The sequence below is a fragment of the Typopeltis vanoorti genome, chromosome 20 (assembly GCF_054136105.1).
Source record: "Typopeltis vanoorti isolate ZY-2024b chromosome 20, IOZ_Tvanoo_1.0, whole genome shotgun sequence".
Taxonomy (NCBI): domain Eukaryota; kingdom Metazoa; phylum Arthropoda; class Arachnida; order Uropygi; family Thelyphonidae; genus Typopeltis; species Typopeltis vanoorti.
The window spans coordinates 44,000,465-44,026,703 of record NC_143568.1 but is presented as its reverse complement, the minus strand read 5'-3'; the positions used below and the strand labels follow the sequence as shown (position 1 = coordinate 44,026,703).

At 34.5% G+C, this 26,239-nt stretch overlaps 1 protein-coding gene across 3 annotated transcripts in view; it reads right to left on the bottom strand.

Moving 5' to 3' along the window:
* Slmap (Sarcolemma associated protein) overlaps positions 1-26,239 on the bottom strand; it is a 545,241-nt gene that overhangs the window by 473,557 nt on the left and 45,445 nt on the right. For all 3 annotated transcript variants that reach the window (XM_090409867.1, XM_090409869.1, XM_090409868.1), the window contains exons 3-4: positions 16,788-16,854; positions 4,151-4,232 (exon numbers count right to left, since the gene is read on the bottom strand). In XM_090409867.1, the coding sequence (XP_090265993.1) occupies positions 4,151-4,232; positions 16,788-16,854 (149 nt within the window). The remainder of the gene's footprint in view (positions 1-4,150; positions 4,233-16,787; positions 16,855-26,239) is intronic.

Here is a 26,239-nt window from a genome sequence, read left to right as displayed (position 1 = left end):
TTTCCGATATTCTAAGCATCATTTCGTTGTCTTGTTTGTCTATTATTATTATTATTATTATGGCCTTGTCAATTTGCAGGGTATGTTTCTGTTCAAGGGCGTGAACTGCTATTTCTGTCTTCCCTGTACTCTGTATTCTATTTTTCTTTTTGATGTTGCATTGCATTTTTTTGTGTTTAAATGTTCTGGAATAGGGATGTTACAGTCACGGAAGTGTTCTTGTAGTCTGACCCCATAAAGACAGGTTCTACCATCAAGTCTTTATGGGCCAGACTACAAGAACACTTCCGTTTATTTATATACGCAATAATGCTATGATAAGCAGAATTTCATCTCGGATTTCTGGGATAATCAAAATTTTCATCATATACTGTGTAAATACTGTTTATTATACAGAAATTCAGAGTGAAATTGTATGGATCTATCAGAATGTATATACATCTTCTTTTATGGAGTTTAATACAATGGATGGGAGTGATTCTATGATAGTAGAAAACGATACCATTAGTCTAAGAGTCTGGGTTTTACAATTATTACATGAGGATAAAACTTTACAAAGATGTGAAATACTGTGCAGCAAAAAACTTTCTCCACAGGAAAGCTATCACTTTTGCATACCATCATCTACAAAACCTTACAGAGGGTGCCCAAATTATTCATAAACTTCTAATTTTTAGAAGCAATTTCTTTTTTACTTCACTCCCTGAGTTAATGTAGGTAAACATCTCCCTAGAAAGGATTCACCCTTTGCTGAAACTATTTTCTCTGTACTCGAAGCTTCCTCACTGCAACATTTTTCAATTTGTTGTTCAGAGGTTGAAACTGGAGCAACACAATCAGGTTTTGCTTTAGAAGCATAGTCCTTTTTATCAAGTACATATTCTTCAATATCTACATGATCTTGAGAGACAGTCTGCCACTGAGTTCTTAACTTCTGGGATACAACTAAGTTTAATATTAAATTCTTGTATCTCCAAAGCTTACCTAATTATTCTTTGATTTTTATCTATGTAGTTTAAAAAGGATAATGGCTTATGATCACTCCTGACCTCAATGTCTTGACTATATAAAATATATTTAAGTTTCCTCAGTGGAAAATAATTGTCACTGTCTCCTTTTCAAATCACTGTGTAGTTAAGTTGTCGCCATTTAGCTTTCTGCTGAGAAAAACTATTGGTCTAAATCCCTCAGCTTCCTTCTGCAGCAATACAATCATATGATGCATTAGATGAGATATAAAATGTTTCTCCCAGCTTTGGATGAGCTAAAATTGGAGGATTTATGAGCACTTGCTTTAAATGTTCAAAAATCTTCTGCTCCTTAATTCCTCACATAAATCTCACTCTGTTTTTGGTAAGAGCTGTCAATGGACTGAGATATGCAGAGAAATTTACTGATCTGACAAATTCCCTCAAACTTCTGTCTAAGAAGTATTAAATGAATCAAGAGAAGATACATTTTCCTTATCTGGTCTTATTACATTATGGTCTATAATATGCTCAAGATACAAAACCTCACTCAAGAAAAACTGACACCTTGAAGGTTTTAACTTTAAATTTACTTAATGCAATTTGGAGATAACTAATTTCAGTAAACTGAAGTGACTCTCAATCCTATAAGAATAAACAAGTAAGTCATTCTGAAAAAATTATTCCTTTTCCTAACATAACAGCCAAAACCATATTCATGAAAGCCCAAAAAGATTGAGCTAAATTTCATGAACCCCGAGGCATTCTGGTTAACTGATATTTATCCCATGACATTGTAAAGGCAAAATAATGCCTGTCTTCAAAGGGATCTGGTGGTATCTGCTATTCAATCTAACTTTGAGAAAACTGAAGCTCCTTCAAGAGATGTTGAAAGTTTATTTTCCTTCAAGAGATGCTAATAACTGTTGTTAGTAAAAAGAGGGAAGTTTATAGGCTCTCTAACTTTGTTTACAGCTCGCAAGTCTGAGACAAATCTGAGCTCTCCATCTGGTTTTGCTAACAAAACGTATGGGCTAGTCCACAATTCAAACTTTTTAAAGGTTGAATAATTCCTGCCTGCAAACAGTCCTGTATGAGCTGCTTAAACTTTTCAGCATACTTAAGTAGTGTCTGATTCTGTCTCAGAAAAACTGATTTATCTGAATTAATCTTGAACAGCATGATCTACCAGATTTGTTTCTGAAAAAAATTGGATATCCTACTAGTAAATAATGTACCAAATTTATTGAATGATCTCCTTAAAAATGTTGAGACAACAGCTTATCTTCTTCAGAAGAAATATGGCTTAGTGTTCTCTCAACAAATTTGTCACAAAAATCTAAATTCTTAGATGCATCAGATGAAGCATCATCTTTTTCAAGAATAAAAAATCTCTTGGCAATCTGAAGACATAAAAGGAGGAGTAGAGGAATCATTTGATTGTGAAAATGGAAATTTATAAGTAAGATTTTTGTATTCAACACCTAGCAATTTATAAGTGCTGTTTCATAACCAACAGAATATCAATTCAAAATCTGGAAATTCATTATCAGCAATTAAGACTTCTCTAGTTACACTCTCTTGATTAAAGATATTTCAGAATCAGAGATGATTCTAAATATTTCGCTTCCCCTTGTAAGCTATCCCTTATCATCTAAAAAAAAAAAAATCCATATTATAACATAAGAATCCAGTAAAAGTAACTTGCATGGAATTCATAAAAATTTATTTCACTTGCAATATTCAGAAGCTCTGAGTTAACAGATACTAGGGTAGTCAAGCATTTAGGATTGGAAGTATGAATTGAAATGCTATTCTTGCTATTCTATGAATAATGTTTCTGAGACTTAGGAGTTTGTAACAGATTTAAATTAGAATTCTTTTTGCTTACATGCATTAGAAGAAAATAAATCAGATTTTGCATCTGATTTATGGAGTTCTGAAAAATCTGCTGGACAAAATCTTGACACATGGCCCTTTTCATTATATTATTCTTTTTCAGTTGCTGACTTTTGCCCTCAGCAAAAGATTGTTCAGATTCTTTTTTCTTGAGCTCTTTTAAGATCTTCAATTACTGACAGAAGCTGCCCTAAATGTTTTATGAGATCCAAACTTTTCATCCATCTTTTCCTCCAAGTCCTCTCTCAGAGTTGATATTTCCTTCTTAATTAAGGCAGATGAAGAAAAATCCCTATTTTCTAGCTTTTCTGAAGATTTAGAATCCTATGAAGATTAACTGTTTCAGCTGGATGAAACTCTTGCCATGTGAGAGACTAACATTCTTCATCAGATTCTCTTCATCTAATGCAATCTAAAGCTTGCTCTATTGTAGCAATATCCTTTTTTATGAGCACTCCTTTTCAATTCAGGTTTGAAGCTATTTCCAAATTGGAAAAAAAAAAAAAAAAAAAAAAAAAATCTTTCTAAGAAATCACACCTCAAATTCATATATGGTTGTCAGTGAGCCTATCATAAAACTGAGATACAGTTTATTATGTGCCTAGAACACAATAGTAAATTTTCCAGAGATTACAACCAATGTCCATTTTCTTGGAAAAGTCCCTTTAGAGATTTAAATGTTGCATAATCAACAGCCTGCCTCATCCTTCTGGAACTGTGAACAAATCTCTTAGCTTTTCCTTAATTTTTCTTTAAGAATAAGTAACAACTGAGTATCTGACCATTTTACCAATTTGTTTCAGCAGTTTCAAAAAATATCTCAATGTTTTCTTGAGGATAACTATTAACAGTATAGATTAATCTTTTCAAATTAGAAAGTTTTGAAAAATCTTCATTATGGAGAGATGGAACAAAATCACCTACATTTTCATTAGCCATCATAAATAAAATTCCTGAAATAAATTTCACATTAAATAAAATTGGGAGAAATAAACTTAAGAATGGTATTTATTCTTAATTTTTTTAAACTCATCACATCAATTGTGTCATTTGTAAAATTTTTAGAAGATTTATTGTTCACTCTTCTAAAAATAATAATATTCCTATTCACTTGAATTTCCCAAAGAAATAACCCAATCCACAACATCTGATTACACCATTTTGCAGACAGTTAAAATTTATATTTATCAATGCAATAATTAGATTATGCAGAAAACTGCAAATAAGGAGCTAAAAAAGATTAAGATTACTTATAATAATAATAATAAATAGAAATGCCTTACTTGAAGATATTGTGATAACTGGTGAAGTTCTTGGGAAGTAACTGACACCTCTGGCATAGTGGGTATAACTGCCGTTGAAGGACTATAAAAAAAAAAAAAAGATAAAAAGAAACATACTGAACTGAATGAAACTATGGAAACGATCATGATGGACTAGAAAGGGATTAGCCCTTCTGAGTCATTCATGATACAAAAATATGTTGCAATTCTGAAATTGATCAAGTATATATATAAGAAATGAATTTCTAGAAATACTTACTGTTCACTTTCAATATACTGAAATGATTCAAATAGAAGCATATCTTCTAATAAACATGCAAGCATGAATTAAAGGATATATGGACTAAACAAATAAAAGTAATTTGGCCACTATAGCATTAACAATGCCAAATAAGAGGATTTATGTGACTTTTACTCCCTTTTTAGGGTCAGACTACTGTTTTTATTCTTCTGATCTAGATACTTGTTACAAAAATAATCTGCCAACCCATATCTAAACCATGGTTCTCCAAGAAAAGCAAACAGCTCACAAGTGGCTTGAGACCAAAACACCAACTTCCTACACAGCCACTCACAACAGTTGTAAAATCATCATTAAAAGGACAAATGTAATAAACTCACTGCTTGTGTTACTAGCAGTTGCACCTTCTGGTCTCTCGCCAAAGCTATTGAGTGCAACTTTTTGCCATCAGTTCTGCTTCCTCTATCTCACCTAATGGTAGCATTGTAACATCACCTAAAAATAAGGCTTATGTCCTGGTTTCATTCTTTTCTTCCAACTCCTCTGCAGATGACCAAGGCAAATTATCTTCATGGTGACCTTCCACTAGAATCCTGATTAACTTGGATACCACAAAGGCAGTTAGTAGTGGTTGAATTCCACCAACTGTGTTTAAGAGATGTGCTCCTGAACTAACACCTGTTTCTTGTCATCTATTCATTAAACTGTACTCAGTTGGCATCCTGCAATAGCATGAAAGAAAGTCTATATACAACCAGTTAGCAAAAAAGGGTGATAAATGTCTACTATCTAGCTATCAACCTCTTTTGAAGAGGTTGATAGCTATATAGTTCTACCTTTTGTTAATTGACATTAACAAAAGTCTGAAGAAAAGTCTGTCAATGTCACTCATTTCAGCCATCCTCTTTCTGATTTGTATAAATGACCTGCTCTAGATAACAACAAACCCTATATATAATTTTGCTCATGATAGCACACTCCACTCATCCTACTCATATGACAGGCCTTGTAGTGCTCAAACATCTTAAACTTCAAGATCATTTGTAATAGGCACACTGAATACTAATCTCCATAGTCTCCTTGATTGGAGTGAAAATAACCTAGTCAACTTCAATGCTTCCAAAACACAGTTTTGTTTGTTTTCTTACAAAAAAAAAAAAAAAAGACCCCAGATTTTCTTCATTTACTTTTGATAATGCTCAATTGACAGTCAAAACCAAACCTCTCTCTCTTTTCTTGGACTAACTCTTACTACAAACCATTCCTGGCATAATCATATCTTCCAAAAAACTTGGCATCTTTTTCCACTTAAGCCAGTATTGTTGAACAGTTACTTATTCTGTATAAATCTCAAATCCCGCAAAACTTGAAATACTGCTCTCATGGTTGAGGTGGTGCACCTAAGACCTCCCTAAAAATACTTGATGCTGTTCAGAAAAGTGCAGTTCAGTTGATTAATGGCACATTTCTTATGGACTCTTCAGCCACTTTCCCACAGAAGATCAGGTTTGGCATTGTATCTTTTCTGCAAATATTTCCAAGGCCAATGTTCAGCAGAACTATCATCCATTATATGCTTCCCATTTCTGTCAGATCTACAAGTACTTGAGGTGCTCAATATCCTTTTACAGTCAAACTGCATGCTCACTGTACCTGCTACTCTCAGTCATCTTTCATTTCATCCACTTCAATTCTATGGAACAGGCTCACCAGTGAAGCATTTCCAAAGGACTATAACCTCTAACAGTTCAAGAAGGATATCAACAAATTACTCTATTTCTGACCCCTGCCCACACACAACATTTATGACTACAGACCTTTCCGCCTTTCGTGTGTTGGAGTAATAAAAACTTTTTTCAAGGATATATGGAAAAAAGAACTAGCAGATGAATTTTAAAAATACCACGTGGATACAGCAGCTGATGTTACTCAGAAAAAGAAAACTAAAACAGGTAAAATATTTTAAATATATAGAAGATATTATTATTATACAGGTATTTCCATGGAGTCAGAAGGCTCACTGTTGGAGATAGCCCCTCATTTACACAATATTTATCATATTTCTCCCTAAATTCATTCACTGATGAAGTACCCACAACCACCTCTGGCAATCCATTCACCAACCTCCAAGCAAAAAACTTAGGAAGCATTCCACAGACCCACCACAATCTTTGCTATTTGCTTCTGGATTCTCTTCACAACTTCACCGTGGAATCCAGGAGTTCAGATCTGTGTGCAGTAGTCAGATATGGCATTATTAAAGCCTTATATAGGGGAACAATAACTTTATATTAGAGTGTTCTTCAACAATAATGTAATCTGATATGCTGTTTTCATTATCTTCACAGTATGCCTCTAAACTTTAACTCCCTGCACCAAAGTCCCTAGCCTCATCAGTTTCCTGTAGTTCAGTTCCATCAATACAGCATACAGCTTCTGATGTCTTCCTAAAGTGCAACATATTATACTTGGCCACATTAAACTAGCAGCTATTTACCTTTGTTCATACTGTTAGTCTTTTAAGTCTTCCTGCAGGATCTCTGCATCACCTTCACTGACCATTGCTTTTCACAGTTTAGAATTGTCAGCAAACAACTGAATATTTCCTATATCATTGATATACAAAATAAACAACAGAGGACCAAGTACTGAGCCCTGTGGTGCACCACTGGTCACTTGCCTTCTCCTGGACTCAACTCCTCCATAAACCACTCTTTGATATCTGTCCATCAGCCACCCTCTAATCCAAATCACTAGATTCACATCCATCCCTATTGGCTCCAATTTATACAATAGAGTTCTATGTGGAATCTTGTCAAATACTTTTGCAAAGTGTAGCAATATCACCGAGTAGCCATTTCCCTTATCCAACTCCATTGTCACTTGATTATAAAAAGTAATAAGAAAAAAGTAATCAAATTACTTATCGAGTATCATATTCCTATCAACCTAATCCTGAATTCTGTCTCAAATTCCTTAACAAGTACTTACTCCTGATATGCTGATTGGCCTATAATTTGCTACTTCTGTTTTAGAGCCTCCTTAGAATTTATGCAATGGAATTTTTTGTCCTCTTTCCACTCCACTGGCACCTTCCCAGTTGGGAAGGTGCCAGTGGAGTGGAGTGGTTTGGAGGATACATGTCTTGCTGACAGACAATCTCAAGTAATGCAATTTATTCCTATCAACTCAACTGTATGTGTTGTCTTCACTGAGCATTCTGGACAAGATTTCTATGGCAAGTTTGTGTAAAAGGGGGGGGGGGGGAAGCAACCTAGACCAGCCAGCTGACTTTCACCTGCTTCTAAATGTCTTAACACATGCAATCCAGCAAAATGCTTTTTCTTCACATCTTTGATTTTTCACTTTCACTGTTTTTTGTAGACATTATGGCTCAAAAAAGAAGGAATTATTTCTTAACCAATTCAAACACTACTGTTTATATTTAATAACTGAATGTGTTCATTCATACCAAGTGAATCAAATCACTAAGGGAGTATTACCACTTGAAGTTAAGAGAATTCAGAGATAGGAGAGAAGTAGTTATGTAGGCATTGGTTCAATCTTCAATGGTTCAGGATACAAGTGTATACATGACATTTGAATTAGGAAGTGATCGCCATTTAGTGAGTGCTATATGAAGTCTGTATATGAGACTGTCAAAGAGTACAAGGAAAAAGTATGAGTTGATCTAACAACCATATCTGTCATCTCAACATCCATTAATTCTAATACGGCTGGCAATCCAAAACAACTGAACATCACAATTAAGTTTTCATTTTGCACAACAATTACAAAATCTCACAAAGCACTGGATTTGGATTATACACAGAAAATGAGATGGCCTGTAAAGAACTCAATGAGTCTGTATAAATCACACTTTTGGTAACATTTTGCTTTTATATATATATATATATATATATATATATAGTAGTCCCCCCCTTATCCATGAGGATACATTCCAAGATCCCCCCCCCTGCATGGATGCCTGAAACTGCAGACAGTACCAAACCCTATATATACTGTATTTTTTTTCCTATACATACATATGATAAAGCTTAATTTATAAATTAGGCACAGTAACAGATTAACAACAATAAATACAATAATAAAACAGAACAATTATAACAATATACTGCAATAAAAATTATATCAATGGGAATGGAATCTCAGCAACCTCAGAATACTTTTTTTTTTATTATTTATTATTTTATGAAGTTGAGAACTTTCATGTGCCTTTAAGAGAAATTTTGTGCTTAATATGTAAAAGACAGAAAATAAAATAAACAAGGTTGGTGTGAGAGTGAGTCAATATTAATCAAATTCATAATATATGCCCTCAAAGTATTTATAAGATACTATGATAGTACAACATGATTAAGTTTTCATTATTATTATTACCTTCCTATCAACAATTTTCCTCCAAATAAATCTGTTATTTGTCAGGACTCCAATAATGTCAATCTTATATTTTGGTATTTTAAGGCATTTCTACCTACATCATTACACACAGAACTTGGCATTCCAGAGGAAGGCCAAGTTCTAGGTGAAATGATGGAATTTTTTCCCTGCTAGGTCAAAGACACCAATGCCTTTTACCTGTCATTTTTGCACAAAACATTCGTTTTGCTAACATTTCCTATCTCATTCTGTCACAGCTAGAGTAGATGATATTTGAACAGAAATGCTCAAATATACAGCTATAAAAGTTTTATAGTGGCTGCACTGCATAGTTCAGAAGGCCTGGTCAGAGGGTCAAATTCTCAGCTCAATGAATTACAGTCATCCTCCGAGTTACGTAAGTAATGCGTTCCGGAAACCTTTATGTAACTTAAGTGTAACTTCATAAGAAACTGCAATAAATCACTTAAGTTAGTTTTGTTCACACACACTCTTGAATGTTAATAATGTCAAGTTCCTTCCTAATATCTTCATTTTTTTTTGTAAGATTCTGCTATTGAAATCATCCATTCACTCCCTTAATTTTTCTCAGAACTCTCATATCTATGGTATCTAGCCTTTGATCAACTACTTCATTTCTAACCTAACTCTCAGATCCATAAGTTAAACTGGTTTGAACCTGTATACTGCTAGTTAAATGTTCTAATTTCTTTCTTATCCATATAAATTTATTCAAATAGCTCCCTATTATACTAGCTTGACTTCATCTATTGTTCATTTCCATATTTATTTTGCCATCTTCACTACAAATGTTGTCTAAATAGATGAAGTATTTTATTGTTCTACAGGTTCTCCATTAAGAATGAGTTTATACTTTCCACATTCTTGCCAATTTTGCATATGAAGTAATGACTACTTTTATATGGAAGCTAAATATGAATTGCCTTCATATCCATTAATACAAAGCATTTCCTTTTGCACATGCATATTACTATGCATTATGGGAAGGAACTTCCCATAATGTGGCAAGGAAAGAGTGAAGGATTGGTGGGTATGTGTATACAGCATTAAACCAGTCATACTGGAAGCACATACTTCTGCCTCTCTTATAGCTTCATCTGTCTATCCCAATACAAAGTCATCATGGAAAATGGCAAACTGGCTATTAGAACACACACAATTAACAAACATAATACACTGGCAGAGTTCAAAGGGGATGGAATGTGCAATATATGATTCTCTCAAGTGGGATCACCTAGCCTCTGCTCCCCAATCCAACTCTCACCTCCATGTGGTGAACCTTGAACCTGAGCAACCAAGTGAAAGATTGAGTACTAACCCCCAGTGGGAAGCTTGGTCAAGTACAAACAAGAGAAGGGACTTAGGACAAGTTTGGAGGCCCTAAGGTGGCAGTCCCACCATCAAACTAGGCTGCAGATAGCTGGTAACCAACCCAGCTGAATCTTTTCTTACTCCAATGTCTTAAGAAAGAAGTAACTGGACTGTCGCTCTCGAAAACAACTTGGACAGGTTAACAGATATGAGCAGGATAAGGAAAGGGGAAAAAATGAATAATAATAAAGAAATGAAAATAAATAAGAATATATGGAATGTTGCTACTTGAAATGTCAGGATTATCACAAATAACAAGATATAGACAAAACCCTAATAGAAAGAAATATCAAATTAGCAGTAATAACAGAAACAAAGAAAAAACAAAAAATTTTAGATAAATCGGTAATTACATCTATATCTACAGTGGAGTCAAAGGAAGAAAGAGGAAAAGCAGGAATAATGATTTTTATTCACAAATCAATTTTTAAAAAAATAACACATTACAAATACTAGAGTGAGAGAATTCTAGAATTAAGATTACAAACAAGCTGTGGCTTCCTGATTATCACTGATGTCTATGCCCCAGAGGAATGAAGATAGCAATGCCTTTTACTAAAAAGTTAAAATATACAATAAACACAAATTATTTATTAATAATGGGAGATTTTAATGCCAGAGTAGGGAACATACTACTAGGTACAAATATAGCAACAAATGGTGAAACAATATGCAATAAAATACTTTTTTTCAAGCATAAAGATTGCCATAAATTTACTTGGGAAACAAGAAACCTAAAAAGTATAATAAACTATATAATAGCTAATAGGAAAACCACTAATATGATACTAGATAGCCAGGTATTTAGAAGTGCAGAAATAGAATCTGATCATTATCTCTTACAAGGAAAATTAAGAACCCCCAGGATGGATTAAAATTAACCAAATCAGCGCTAAGAAAATCTCCAAGAATCTTTTAGAGTTCAACTCTTTGGATGATAAAAGTGGCAAATACCTTTATTTGCAAAGAATAAAAGAAAAAGTAGAGCAAATTAACAGAAATGATGAATAGAGATATAATAGAATAATTTTAAAAAATGTATAATAAATGCAGCAACAGAATGCCTCGGAACAAATAGTAAATGGAAGAGGAGAAAGGGAATAAGAAATTGGGATGAAAACATTGAAGCAATAATCAAAGATAAGACAGAAGCATATAAACAATGGATAAACACAAAATCGCTAGAAGCAAAAATTAATTATAATTACAAAAGAGCAATAACAAAAAAAAAACACGTCAAAAAATGAATAGCAAAACATGAGACTTCATAGCAAAATTGCAAAAAGATCTTACAGTGAAGAGACCAAATACATACAAAATTCTAAAGAATACGAGTAAGGAGATAAAAGAAAAAGTAAAACTTGAAATAATCAAAGAGAAAACCTGGCTGAACTTCCTCCTAACTTATGGCAAGATAGTAATGAATCTATATTGACATAATGCTTATTACTAATTATACAATGGAAGAAATAATATTACAAGAAATCCAACAAGCAATACAACAAAGCAAATCAGGAAATCCCCTGGAGAAGATGGAATAAATATAGAACTTATAAAATATGCAGGCATTCTATTCATCGCAAACAACTTTTAAATTATTTAATAATATCTGACAGCAAGAAAAAAATCGCAGAAAGTTGGAATTAATTCATTAGTTTCAGCCAAATACTAATATTTACTCACATCTCCTTAATATGTTAGATAGGCTCAATGGTCTGTGACAGTCTTGACTATGAACAGATCATTGAGTCATGAATGTCTTGGCTTCACAAATTGCCACTTTCGCACAAGACCAGCTAAATCAAATGAAAAAGTTCATTGCCTCCTAGAAAGAAATGAACCCAGATCTCTTCAACCAAAGGACACTACTATTACCAAAGTACTATGGAAGTCATTTGTAGAACAATCGTTTTAAAGTTAGCACTAAAATTAAGAAATGTTGAAACTCTGTGGAATTTGTCATAATCTTGAAAACAACTACTCATATAACTGTAGAAGAAATAGGGGAAAGAAAACAGTCTCTGCTCTGAAGTCAAGATGATGTAAGTGAATCCAAATCAGAAGAAATGAAACATGGCTATACTTCTACCTCTAACAACCAAAGTAGTAATGTTTACTTTACAATGAAATTCATCTGCCACTCATCTATATCAATTTTGTCACATTGAATTCAATAATCATTCAATTTTGATTAATAACAGTAGATTCAACTGTTATTAATCAAAATGCATCACTATAGGCGACATAAATATTAGTTCCATCAATGTTTTAGACTTTAAATATTTGTACAGTTAAATCTCAAAATATTAATTTTGAAAACTGTCTAAATATCGACAAATCAAGTTTCAGGCATTCCATCCTGTAACATTACAGGATATGGAATGGGAATTTGGATGACATGCATCATTCTTATAAGCATGTAGTGTTAGGTGCTCATTATGCAACATACAAGTTAAAATAAATCTTTAGTTACTCAAAAATTCAACTTATATATATATATATATATATATATATATATATATATATATATATATGAATTGCCCTGGTGTTGCACCACCTTTAGACTTGAACTACGTTCAGGCGCAAACTTAACTGTTTACTTACTTGGGATTAGGAGTAAAATAACCAAGTTTATAAAATTACTTGGTAACCCTAATATATATATATTAGGGGTGGATATTGCAGGCATGCAGCACGCACACCTGCAAAATAGCAATAGCACTGATATTATATTTTTGCATTTATTCCTGTTAAAGACTCACTTAATTGTTTCCTAGCTTTGAGTGATTCCTAAAATTAAACAACACAATATAATATTGCTTAATGTCTGTATTTGTGACTCCTGAGTGTGCAGTCACAATTACAGACACCTTTGAGCTCTTTAAACAGATGTGCAGATGATATAGTTTGTCAAATCCTTAGCATTCCAGTGTTTTAAATGGCCCAGAAGACAAGGCAGGGTGTGTGCCAAGACAATAGCACCCAGAAGTCGTTAATGGCTGTGACTGGTTATTCTGAGAAACGCCTCCAATTAAACATTGTCATCTGTCTTGAGTTGCTGTTTTTGTTTTCTGAGTATCATTTGTTTTACATGCTTGAAGTGTGAATTGGTGTTTATGACACTAATATAGACAAGTTTTAATATATATTTATAATTTCTATAAATAATTTGTAGCTTTTTTTTGCCCATTTTTACAATGGGAAACAGTGTCGACGATGTACTGAATGTCCTGTTTTCTGCCAGAGCTTTCATGAATTGCATGATTATAGTTGGAACCCATGCATAATAAGTAAGTAGAATGAATTATTTCAGCCTTTCTTTGGTTCAGTCCAGAAAAATAATAATTTCCCAAGTGATTACTTTTTCCGTGCGTATTATATGGCTGTATTTAAAAATCATATCACACTCTAGTATTTGCCAATGATAATCGAATCTCACCACGAAACGTAAACTCTTTGTGCTTCACACATAAACAGTGCGTGTGAAGCATAGCTACTATTCATTTGACCTTTACGCTTTCCATATTTAAATTATATTAATTAATAAATTAAAGTATTCAAAGTTATCTTACAATTAAGAGTAATCCTACAATGCAAGAGTGCATAGCACACAGCACTACGCACTCTTAAAACTTTTATACATCAATAAAAATGCAATCGTGCTGTCAGATTGACATGAATTTTGTAATGAGGGTTGCACAAGCCAAACGACAGCACACCCAACCTAAATAGGCACATGACAACCCACCACACTCACTGAATGTGACCATAGGTTGCTATGAAGAATAACATGTATAAACCACCACTGATACATTGAATGCAGAGTGCTGGGCACCGACTGGAACATGAATGCACACAGAAACATTCAGAACTGATGCTCACAACAAAGGTCTCCACTGTGGGATTGCAATATGCAAGCCCCACATTATCCAAGCCAACATGCAGCATCATCTTCAATGGTGTAAAGAGCATGTACAGTGGGATGTAGAAGCTTGGAAAGCTCTATTATGGAACGACGAATCACGCTACACCCTCTACCAAGCAGATGAATAGGTGTGGCAGATGTCCTGTGAACATCTCTTACCGGGGTGTATAACCCAAACTATGAAATTCAGAGGTGGCGGTGTAATGGTATGGTCCTGATTTTCCTGGTTTGGCCTCATACCTCTGATTGTGATGCCATGAACATTGAACTCTGAGAGATATCTGAACATTCTAGACAATGCTTTTTTCTTTGTGGTATTTCTACGGAAATGCCCACTATCTCTATTTCAGCAAAACAATGCACAATGTCATAAGGCTGCTGCTGCTGTAACTGCATGGTTTGTGGACATGAATGTAATGACACTTGAATGGGTCTCCACAGAGCCTGATCTCAACCATATTCTGTGGGATGAACTGAAGCGTCAAGTGAGGTGAAGGAAAGTCCCTTTACAACAGTCCAAGACCTCATTTACAGGCCTACAGGAAGAATGGTTCAAAATTCCCATTGATCGCTATTTTATGCTTCTGGAAAGATGCCCTGCAGGATTGCTCAGTCATCGCAGTGGAAGGAGGTTCTACATCTTAAGGTGGGCAATGTGGCTGTTTGTTCCTCATACTATGGTATCTGCTGATTATGGATCTGAGAGCTGGGTCAGAAGTAAAACACTTGACCAAAGACTAGAGACAGCAGATATGAGAGTCCTGAGAAAGATTAGAGGCGTGAACAGATGGCATCAATGGCAATATCATATTAAAAATGAGGATATTAGGAAAGAACTTGACATTGTCAGCATCCAGGAATGCGTTAGCAGAGCTAATCTCAGGTGGTATGGTCACTTAAATAGAATGGGAGAGGAAAGATTAGCAAAACAAGTGTTCTCTGCCAGGTTGGCAGGAAAACGACACAGAGGAAGACCAAGATATAGGTGGATTGATACGGTACAAAGTGCCTTAGACGATAGAAATATAAGATCTGATAATGTTGGAGTCTTGACAAGTAACAGACTGATTTGGAGGAAAATTGTCGATAGGAAGTTAGTAATGATGTAATTTTTTCATGTAGTACTGTCATATCCTGTACACCCCTTGAGGGTACAAGGCAGGAATTTGATGATGATGATGAACATGACACATTTTTTTTCTTAGGTGCAATTACATATATGTGCCAAAATTTTTATTTTTAAATATACAGTACGGGACACACACTCAAAAAAAAAAGTACTAAACTTCGAAATTCCCTTCAGTACATGCACTATGAAATATGCCACTCACCTGTATGCACATTAATAGAATAGCACATGTAGAGTCTACGCCATGGTGTTGACAGAAGAAAAGACATGTATTGTTAAGCATTATTTTCATTCATACGGAGTTGGTAGAGCAAATGGTAAAAGCCTATGATATGTTTGTTCATTGTTTCCGTAAACATACCCCAAGCAATAGTGTCATCATTGCCTTAATCGAGAGGTTCTGACATACCGGGAGTGTTCTGCAGCAATACAAAAGGCAATCAATTGGGAAGACCACAAACTGTTAACATCAATAAGAATCATGGGCATGTGCTGGAGTAAGTGTTACAGTCTTCAAAATGCAGTCAATGCCAAACAGCAGTAAAACCTGGGATAAATCACGGCAGTCATGAGAGAGAGACCTTAAAGAGCTGGGTGCCTTTTCATGTCATTCAGGTGGGTCAGTGTTTAAACACACGTTTCTCAGTGGGAATACTGTGCACATGCTGGCCAATGTCTATGAAGATCAATCCTTCCTTTATAATGTCTGGTTATCGGATGAAGCGCATCTCCATCTAAATGGTCATGTAAACAGATGAACCTATAGGTTTCTTGAGACCTGAATTTGTCCAAGAGCAACTGTTTCACAGGAAGAAGGTCGCTACATGGTGACCTTCTTCCTGTGAAATTCTTGAATAGCGAATGCTACATCAAGAATGTGCTGGTTTCCTTTCACTCAGGATTTGCATAGGATGTGTCGTGCAAAAAAACATTCCATTTCGTGCACAGGTATTCCAACAGGACAAAGCAAACTGTCACACATCACATGGTTCTAGAGGCCTGTCTATCACAACACTTCTCCGGAGGCTCATTTTGAGGTTCACAGAATTCCTGTATCCTTCACGTTCTCCTAATCTCATATCACTTGATGCCTTCATTTAGGGTATGTTGAAGGAGTGGATATTCCACTATGACCTGCCTTCAAACCTTGATGAATTAAGGGATAAAATTACACAATATGTCCAGCAGATGTCCCAACCTTTGTTCTCCCAGATGACAAAGAACCCTGTTTTGAAAGATAAGGTGCCCATTTCGAGCATGTAATCTAACATCATTAATGCATTATTCGACCAAGATTCCACCGATAGATGTGGATGTATATATCATCATGTGTAAACACATATTTCTTTGTTAATAAATCAGTTTACTCCATAACATATATCGTTGTAGTTATTCAGTACTGTTTTTTTCTTTTGCCATACTGTATTAATGAAAGTGACAAAATCTCAAAGCAGATATCGGATTATATCTCAAAGATTCTGATATCTAATAAACATAGAATGGTATTTTAAAAAATAGAAAATAATTAAGCAAGCTATGCACTGATTACCTGGCTTTTGCCTCTTTTCCATCAGGCAGGTAAAGCTTTAAGCTAGCCACTATACATCCATGTGTTACTAAAATTAATAATATTTACTTTGTATTATTATACAAAAATGGTATACTGGTCTACAGATAAAAAATAAATTTTGCACTTAAAATGTGACATCACAAAGCTGGATTAAATGGTAAGAGCTTTTTAATGTAAACAGTAAAATCTAAACTTGAGATATAACAGCATAATTTTGCGAATGAAGGAAATATGCTTTTTTGAATTATTACATTATATCAATATAAACAAAAACATTTAAAAATTGCTGCTTAATGGAAATATAAGCATTCTAACATAATGTGTTACCAAAACAATAAATAAATCACGGTAAAAAACAATTTATCACCTATTACCGGTAATCAGAAGGCATTTTTGCAAACATATCAGGTATATAGTCACCAAGTTATATTTAATAGATCTACATTTAAGCAATGATATCTGAATTAAAAAAAAAAAAAAAATGCAAATCAGAAACACTGCATAACAGTGAAATTAACAATGGCATAGTGCAACAAATAAATTATGGTAAAGAAGAATTTATCAACTATTAGTAGCTTTGTTAGCCTTATGGTTAGCATACTTGCTTTCCAACTGAGAACAGATAAACACCAGTAATTGTTTGTGAAAAGGTGTGTGCCTCCTTTAAAGCCTTCTAGAAAAATTATGTAAAACATTCCCTCTTCTTACTCCTTTGAGATACACAACTTTTTTTTCTCTTCCTATACCATGGATTTCCAAGGAAAATTGATGTAAAAGTGGCTTTCAGTCCACTATACATGATCTCCAGATTCTTATTATTCAATTAACAGCCATTAAATTGTAACTGTTAATTTGAACAGTAATGAATTACAGGTTCTTTTCAACCTCTATCTCATTACAACATTTCAGCTCTCTGCCTGTTCAACAGGTATTTTACAATTGGCAACCATCATTCCAGCACTTTCTGCAAGGTCAGTTAAAAACACGAGCATCTACCAGCATCCCTTTTCAGTGCAACTGTAAACACGCCAAATGCTTCTCCTCTTCTTTTATTCTATCTACGTCTGTGCTCTGAAAATGCCTTCCTCGTGAAGTATTTCAGACAAACTACAATAAATAAATCATGGTAAAAAACAATTTATCACCTATTACTGGTAATCAGAAGGCATTTTTGCAAACATATACAGGTTTGGAATACCTAAAGTATTCCAAATGTGGAATACTTAAAGAAATATGTCAATATGGAATACTGACCAATATGGAATTATTGATCAATATTCCAATATGGAATACTTAAAGGAAAATGTCAATAGAGTTCTTTCTCGATCCTCACCTGCACCCCATACATGGCACTGATGTGCTAATATATTCTGATACCTCCTGTGTATGCGATCCATGTTAAAACAGTCAAAATGCATGTTTGAACTCATGTTTGGGAATTTTTAAGTAGAATTTATATTCTTAGAGTCGAACTGAAGCAGTTTTACAGTCTGTTCAGAATAATGGAGATGCCATATCCACATCACACTGCTTACATGATGGCATAAAAGCAAAAAATACTGATATTTAAATGTAGCAAAATCTAGCAAAACATTTAACATTTTCTTGAATTAAAAAGATAGTGCCAATTTAACTTGAAGAGAAAAAAACAAAATGGAAAAAAATAAATACAACAGAAAAAAAAAATTATTAGCATGCTTTGTTGTGTGTCTAATGAAGACTTTTTTTTTTTTGAATAACTTAAGATGCTTTTCTCATTAAGCTTTATGACAACTTAGCGTGGAATTATAGTTCTTTATTTTTTAGAACTTTCTGAAAGAGACAAATATGTTGTTAGCTCAAGTCCTAGTAATAATGTAGTCACGTAATAACACATTATTAAGAAGCATGATAATTACTAACAGGCGGATATCTATTAGTATTGATTTTATATATATATATATATATATATGACAGAATGATCATTGACTCAGTTAACATACATAGTTTTATGAAAAAAATTGAATGACTAGAACTGAGATTTAATTAAAAAGGTTTTAATATAAACACACTACTAGTTTCGGCCTGTAACAGCCTTCTTCAGGTGACATTATAAAAGAAAAAACACTAAACATTGAGGGTTAAAAGACTATGAACAACATAGACAGTCTTTATACATAATTAGCATTAAAACGTTGTAGTTGTATTTGAAGCTGTTCTTTCATTTGTTGCATTGTTGGGAGAGTGCGTGCTTGCTGCATCACGTGAATGCCAATACATAATTACAGCTGAATGACTATCTGGGAGGTTGTAGCTTAAGTTGTTATTTAGATGAACAGGATTGAAGATGATTTCTCTCGATTCCACAATTTTTCTCTCTATTTCGTCACTGCAACGGAAGATGTTTGTAGATTTTTCCCAGCAGACTTTGTGACTTTGGTTATCATCATTAGGATTAGCCGAGAAGAGGATATGACTTGATAATGCACTTGCTCGCTGTCTCTTGTAAATAATGTCTCTCATGTGTTCTTCCATACGCATTTCGACAGATTTGTCTGTCTGCCCGAAATAAGGAATATCGCAGTCACATAATATTTTATATACGCCAGGGTATTTGAGTTGATGATGACAAGGTTTTGGGTGGCTAATTAAGGAACGGATCTTTGGAAGTGGAGTGAACAAGGTTCTGATATTGTATTTTTTTAGAACTTTTGCTAATTTATGTGAAACACTACTTATGTAAGGAATAGATATATTGCTTTTGAATCTATTTGTTTCTTCTGAGTGATGTCTGGGAGGATTAAGAAGGAATTTGTTAATGATTTTCTTGGAATATCCATTAACTTCGAAAGAAGTTTTCAGATGGTTTATTTCTGTAAGCAGTTCATTTGGATCATCAAGAAGAGAACGGGCTCTATGTCCCAAGGTGGAAATTATTCCAAGCTTATGAGGAGGGAAATGATGGGATTGACTGTGCAGATATCTGTTGGTATGTGTGGGTTTTCTATATATCGATATTTTTAGTTTACCAGCAGAAGAGCGAGTCAGTTTGACATCAAGAAAAGGCAAGGAATATATATATATATTCCTTGCCTTATATATATATATATATATATGTCGATAATGTATTCTCCATTTAAACCACATCACTCAGATACATTACTCATTCTTCCTCCACTACAACAGTAAACACCCCAGAATTCAGTACGCTATAGCAAGAAAATTACAACAGCATCTTTTGTGGACACTGTAATGACATCTTTCTAATGGTACTCTTTCTTTCATTGTTTACAGAAAATCTATCCACATAGGTAGATAAATTTACAAACATTTCCTTCATCCCCTCTACTAAAACAATAGGGTGTCATAATAATCATGAGATGTCTGTTCCAACAAGACCTCTCTCAGCTGAATTCTACTTTAATCGTAAATCACGCAATTTACAGACAAAAAATACTAGTTGTGGTGGAGGTGGGCGGTAGATGGCGTTGGTGGAGATGATTCGTAGTAGAGGTTCGGTGTAGTGGTTGAGACAGTTGTAGGTGTCCTCCCGTGATAAGTCTTTGGACTCCTTGGAGGTGTCAGGAATAATAATAATAATCATTACATCTTCACAATGGCTACAATGTTGGAAAAAAAAATTAACAGACTATTTTTCCTCCCTGCATCTCATATCTCTCTCAACATATAGATTACAGTAATGCAATTACTACTCCCTTTATTTTTATCCAGGACATCTCAGAAAAAAATTGCTAAAACTTGAATATAATCCCTATAATGCTTTTAAACATTATACAAAGCTGGCAGCTCTTATCTGCTCTCCTAAAGATCAACTCCATCTGCTCTCAGTTCCAGGTTTATTCATGGTTCCTTGTTCTTGCAACTTGTTCTATTATGGTCAGACTAGAAAAATTGCCAACATCTATCTTGAAGAACCGACAAAATATATCTACAGTCAGATAACCATGCCTTGGACTCCTTGAACAAAAAAAAGCATGCTTAAAAAATGTTTAATAAATGCATTTGTGTGAAACTTTTCAAGATTCTGAAAGTTTCCCACATCTCCACTTAGGACTTGAGACTTACAGTTTATTTATTGCTCACTTAATTTTATTTTTATTTTTATTTTTTTTTGTGCTGTATATATTATTACAATTCTCATACTTCATCCCCAATGAGGTATCTCTTAGAAATTGATAGAGATGAAAGACTGGAACCATTACACCTGTGTTTCGTTATTTTATTGTGCTCTTTCAATCCATTAGACCTTGACATCAGATAAATGAACCACCTTGAGAATATAAAGTGATCATAGTCAAATAAGGAGACTCTGCTCATACTATTATTCAAATCTCAGTCTTTAAAAAAGAATTAAGCAGCTTGAATTCAATGTAGGCAGCTCAATTTTAAACAGACCATAATACATTGAACTTATGCCAAAGAATGAATTTATTAAGTAGGACAAACAAGTCCATAATAAGATATGAACAACTAAAACTTCATCATAAAATTCCTGCCATGTACCCTCCAGGGATGTACAGGATAGGAGAGTAACACATGAAAAAAATTACATCATTACTAACTTTCTATCTACAATTTTCCTCCAAATCAGTCTGTTACTTACCAAGACATTACCAGATCTTATATTTCTATCGTCTAAGGCACTTTGTACCGGATCAATCCACCTATATATCTTGGTCTTCCTCTGGGTCGTTTTCCTGCCAACTTGGCAGAGAACACTTGTTTTGCTAATCTTTCCTCGCCCATTCTGTTTATTAAGTGACCATACCACCTAAGATTAGCTCTGCTAATGCATTTCTGGATGCTGACAATGTCAAGTTCTTTCCTAATATTCTCATTTTTAATATGATATTGCCATTGATGCCATCTGTTCACGCCTCTAATATTTCTCAGGACTCTCATATCTGCGGTCTCTAGTCTTTGGTCAAATGTTTTACTTCTGACCCAGTTCTCAGATCCATAAGTTAAAACTGGTTTAAACACTGTCTTGTATACAGCTAATTTAGTGTTCCGACTAATTTTCTCTTATTCCATTTATTCAATTGACTTCCTACCAAGCCAGCTTTATTGATTCTGTTGTCTATGTCCATATTTAATTTATCATCTTCACTAAAAATCGTGCCTAAGTAGCTGGAAAGTTTTACTTGTTCCACAGGTTCTCCATTCACAACACAGTTGACATTTTCAATGATTCTGCCTATTGTCATTGTCTTTGTCTTTTTACTGCTCACCTTCATACCATATCTATTACAACAGTTATTCAATTTAGTCAGAGAATATTGCAGACTTGTGGCATATTTATTTAGAAGTATAACATCGTCTGCATGAAGCAAACAACTCACATTAACATCTCCAATTCTGATATCATGTTTAATACCATTCTCCTTTATAATGTGATCCATATAGATAATGAATAACAGAGGGGATAACGTACATCCTTGTCTCACACCAGATTTAACATTAAACCATCTTCCTGTACTTCCTTCACTTCTAACTGCTGACTTACAACTCAAATAAAGACTAAGTATTGCTTGATATAATGTCCCATTAACACCATATAACTGCAGCGTATTGAATAGCTTCTCTCTTGACACCTTGTCATATGCCTTTACCAGATCGACAAAACTTAAATACAGATCTTTGTTATATTCCCATGCTTTCTCGACTATTTGTCGTAAAGTGAAGATCTGATCCTGACAGCCTCTATTTGGCCTGAATCCAGCTTGTTCTTCACCAAGCTTTTCTTCCACAATTCTTCTCAACCGTTTCTCAAGTATACTTGCATAGATCTTGCCAGGAACACTCAGTAGGGAAATACCTCTGTAATTCTCACATGCAGTTTTATTTCCCTTTTTATATATGGGTACTATATAAGAGCTCTACTCCAATCATCGGGAATTCGTCCCTCTGTCCAGGCTTTCTGAACTATACAGTGCAGCCACTGTAAGACTCTTATACCACCATACTTCAGCATTTCTGGTCGAATATCATCTACTCCTGCTGCCTTTCCACATTTCAAGCCTTTGATGGCTTTTTCTACTTCAAGTATGGATATGTATTCCTGACTGCATGCCTGGTCAGTGTTTTTTACCACTGCACTGTCATCACTGCTTGTTTAATTTAGCAGTTTTTCAAAGTAATTACTCCATACTCAAGGATATCTTTTTCTCCCGTTTTCATGTCACCTTTATCATCTCTAATTCCTTTTATAGCACTCTTTTCTCCATTCTTAAGCTTCTTCAACAACCTCCAGAATATTTTGCCACCTTCTTGATATTTATTTTCTATATTCTTGCCAAAGTCCTCCCATGACTTTTGTTTAGCTAGTTTTACACAGTGTTTAGCATTCTTGCATTTGTCTCTATATTCTCTAAGAGCACAAGCTGACTTATTTGACAGGAACTTTTGGTATGCTTTCTTCTTTTCCTTCACTGCCTCTTTAACCTCCTGTGTCCACCAGGGAGTTCTGATTTTTTTTATCCTTAAAAACAACCTCACTACATGCCTCTCTGGCAGAATCAATCAATGTTTTCTTCAGAGTCTGCCACTGAATCTCCAAGGTTTGATTCCTGTTCTCAAACTCTTTCATTTTTCCTTCAATAATCTTTGTGTATTTTAGTCTACAGCTCACATCTGAGAGCTGCTCAACTTTTATAGTAAATGTAAGAAAATAAATAAATAAATATATATATATATATATATATATATATATAGGGAAATAAAACTGAATGTGAGAATTACAGAGGTATATCTCTATTGAGTGTTCCTGGTAAGATAGATGCAAGTATACTTGAGAAACAATTGAGAAGAATTGTGGTAAAAAAGCTTGGTGAAGAACAAGCTGGATTCAGCTCAAATAGAGGCTGTCAGGATCAGATCTTCACTTCACGACAAATAGTGGAGAAATCATGGGAATATAACAAAGATCTGTATTTAAGTTTTGTCGATTTGGAAAAGGCATATGACAAGTTGCCAAGAGAGAAGCTATTCAATACGTTACAGTTATATGGTGTCAATGGAGCATTATATAGGCTATGATAGTACCTATATAAGTACCTATATGAGAGCTATACTAGTACCTATATGAGAGCTCTACTCCAATCATTGGGAATTCGTCCCTCTGTCCAGGCATTCTGAATTATGCAGTGCAGCCACTATAAGACTTTTATACCACCATACTTCAGCATTTCTGGTTGAATATCATCTACTCCTGCTGCCTTTCCACATTTCAAGTCTTCGATGGCTTTTTTTGCTTCAAGTATGGATATGTATTCTTGGCTGTATACCTGTAGAGTGTTTTTTTTTTTATCACTCTGCTATCACTGCTTGTTTCATTTAGCAAATTTTCAAAGTAATTACTCCATACCTCAAGAATATCTTTTTCTCCCATTTTCATTTCACCTTTATCATCTCTAACTCCTTTTACAGCACTCTTTCCTCCATTCCTAAGCTTCTTCAACAACCTACAAAATATATTTTGCCACCTTCTTGATATTATTTTCTATGTTCTTGCCAAAGTCCTCCCATAAATTTTGTTTAGCTAGTTTTACACACTGTTTAGCTTTCTTACATTTGTCTCTGTATTCTCTAAGAGTAAAAGCTGACTTATTTGCCAGGAACTTTTGATATGCTTTCTTCTTTTCCTTCACTGCCTCTTTAACATCCTATGTCCACCATGGAGTTCTAATTTTTCTATCCTTGCAGACAACTTCACTACATGCCTCTCTAGCTGAATCCATCAGGGTTTTCTTCAAGGCTTGCCACTGGATCTCCAAGGTTTGGTTCCTGTTCTCAAACTCTTTCATTTTTCCTTCAATAATCTTTGTGTATTTTAGTCTACAGTTCACATCTGAGAGCTGCTCAACTTTTATTCGCTTTAAAACTTTCTTACATGTCATTCTTTTCAATATGAAATTGAATTTTATCCTGCTCAAGACTAAATAGTGATCACTTCCAATTTCAAATCCTCTGTACATTCTGGTGTCCTGCACCAGGGAGTAAACATCACTATCAACAATAACATAGTCAATGAGACTTTTCTTATTCCTAGCCTCTTCTCTCCATGTGAATTTGTGCGCATTTTTATGTTGGAACATGGTGTTAATAATAACCAGTCCATGTCCTGAGCAGAAATCGAACAGATATTTGCCATTATTATTAGCTTTGCTCTTTTCTCCAAATTTTCCCAAAACATTTTTGTATGTCTGACAATCACTTCCTACTCTGCTATTTAGATCCCCAACAAGGACCAACTTTTCCTTTTTCATTGTGTCAGTAGCTTTCTCTAGACCCTCAAAAAAATTCCTCCACTTCTACCTTAGAAGCCTTCTGTGGGACCATAAGCACAAATAAGTCTCATTGTCCAGTTCCCCATTCTGATATTTGCCCAAATCACTCTACTTGACACTGTCTGCCATTCAAAATGTTATATTCAGGCAATTGTCATTGCCTGAATATAACATTTTGTATTTATTGCTCAGAAAGATCTCACCAGTTTGTCTTTTTTGTTTCGGTCACCCCTATTATGTCGATCTGGTACTTATCTAATTGCTCCACTAGCTCCATTTCTTTGCCATTCAGACTTCTTATGTTGATAGTACCGATCTTTAACTCTGGTGATGTTGAGTTGGGGTGTGTTTTCAGATTTGTTCCAGTAGCTGACTTTTCGCTGTTCGCCCTGGTTCCCTGGCGAAAACAACGTTGGCCTTGTTTAACCATGCGACGCCCCAGCCGGCATAAAATTTTGTCATGTTGTACCATCATTTTGTATTTTGGTTTAACCAATAGGAATACAATCTGGTTGGCTAAATCCCAAATTGCCAGGTCATCCTCGTTCGTTCAGTATCCAGGTAGATACCCAGCAGGGTGCACCACGAGAAAGTGAGGATATGACATTAGGTCAGAAGCCCTGGTCGGTTCTCTGCATTCCTTTAAAGGCTATGTGGAGGTCTCCTCTCAGTTATACAGCTTTGACCCTTATGCACCCCATTGAGAGAAAAAAAATTACTCTAATCTTTTTATCTTTAATTTTTTAATTTAATTAATCTTTTAATCATTAATGACTGAAGTCATTTTTATATGTCCTTTAGTCTATTTTTATATTAGTATATGGTATCTCCACGTAGTCCAGAGACTCACTGTGGGACTCAGTCTAGAGATCCACACTAATATTTATACCACAAAAAAACCCTATCATACCTCTCCTTAAACTCATTCACTGTAAGAGCATGCGCAACTAATTAATGGCAATCCATTCTACTCAATCACCACTCTCCACACAGAAATCTAGTCCACACATCCTTACTAACCACACTTACACAATTTCCATTGATGATCCCTAGTTCTTTGACTATTTGTTATATACTGAAAAATTTTCTTTGCATCAATTTTATAAAATCTGTTTAATATCTTATAAGTTTCTACCGTGTCCA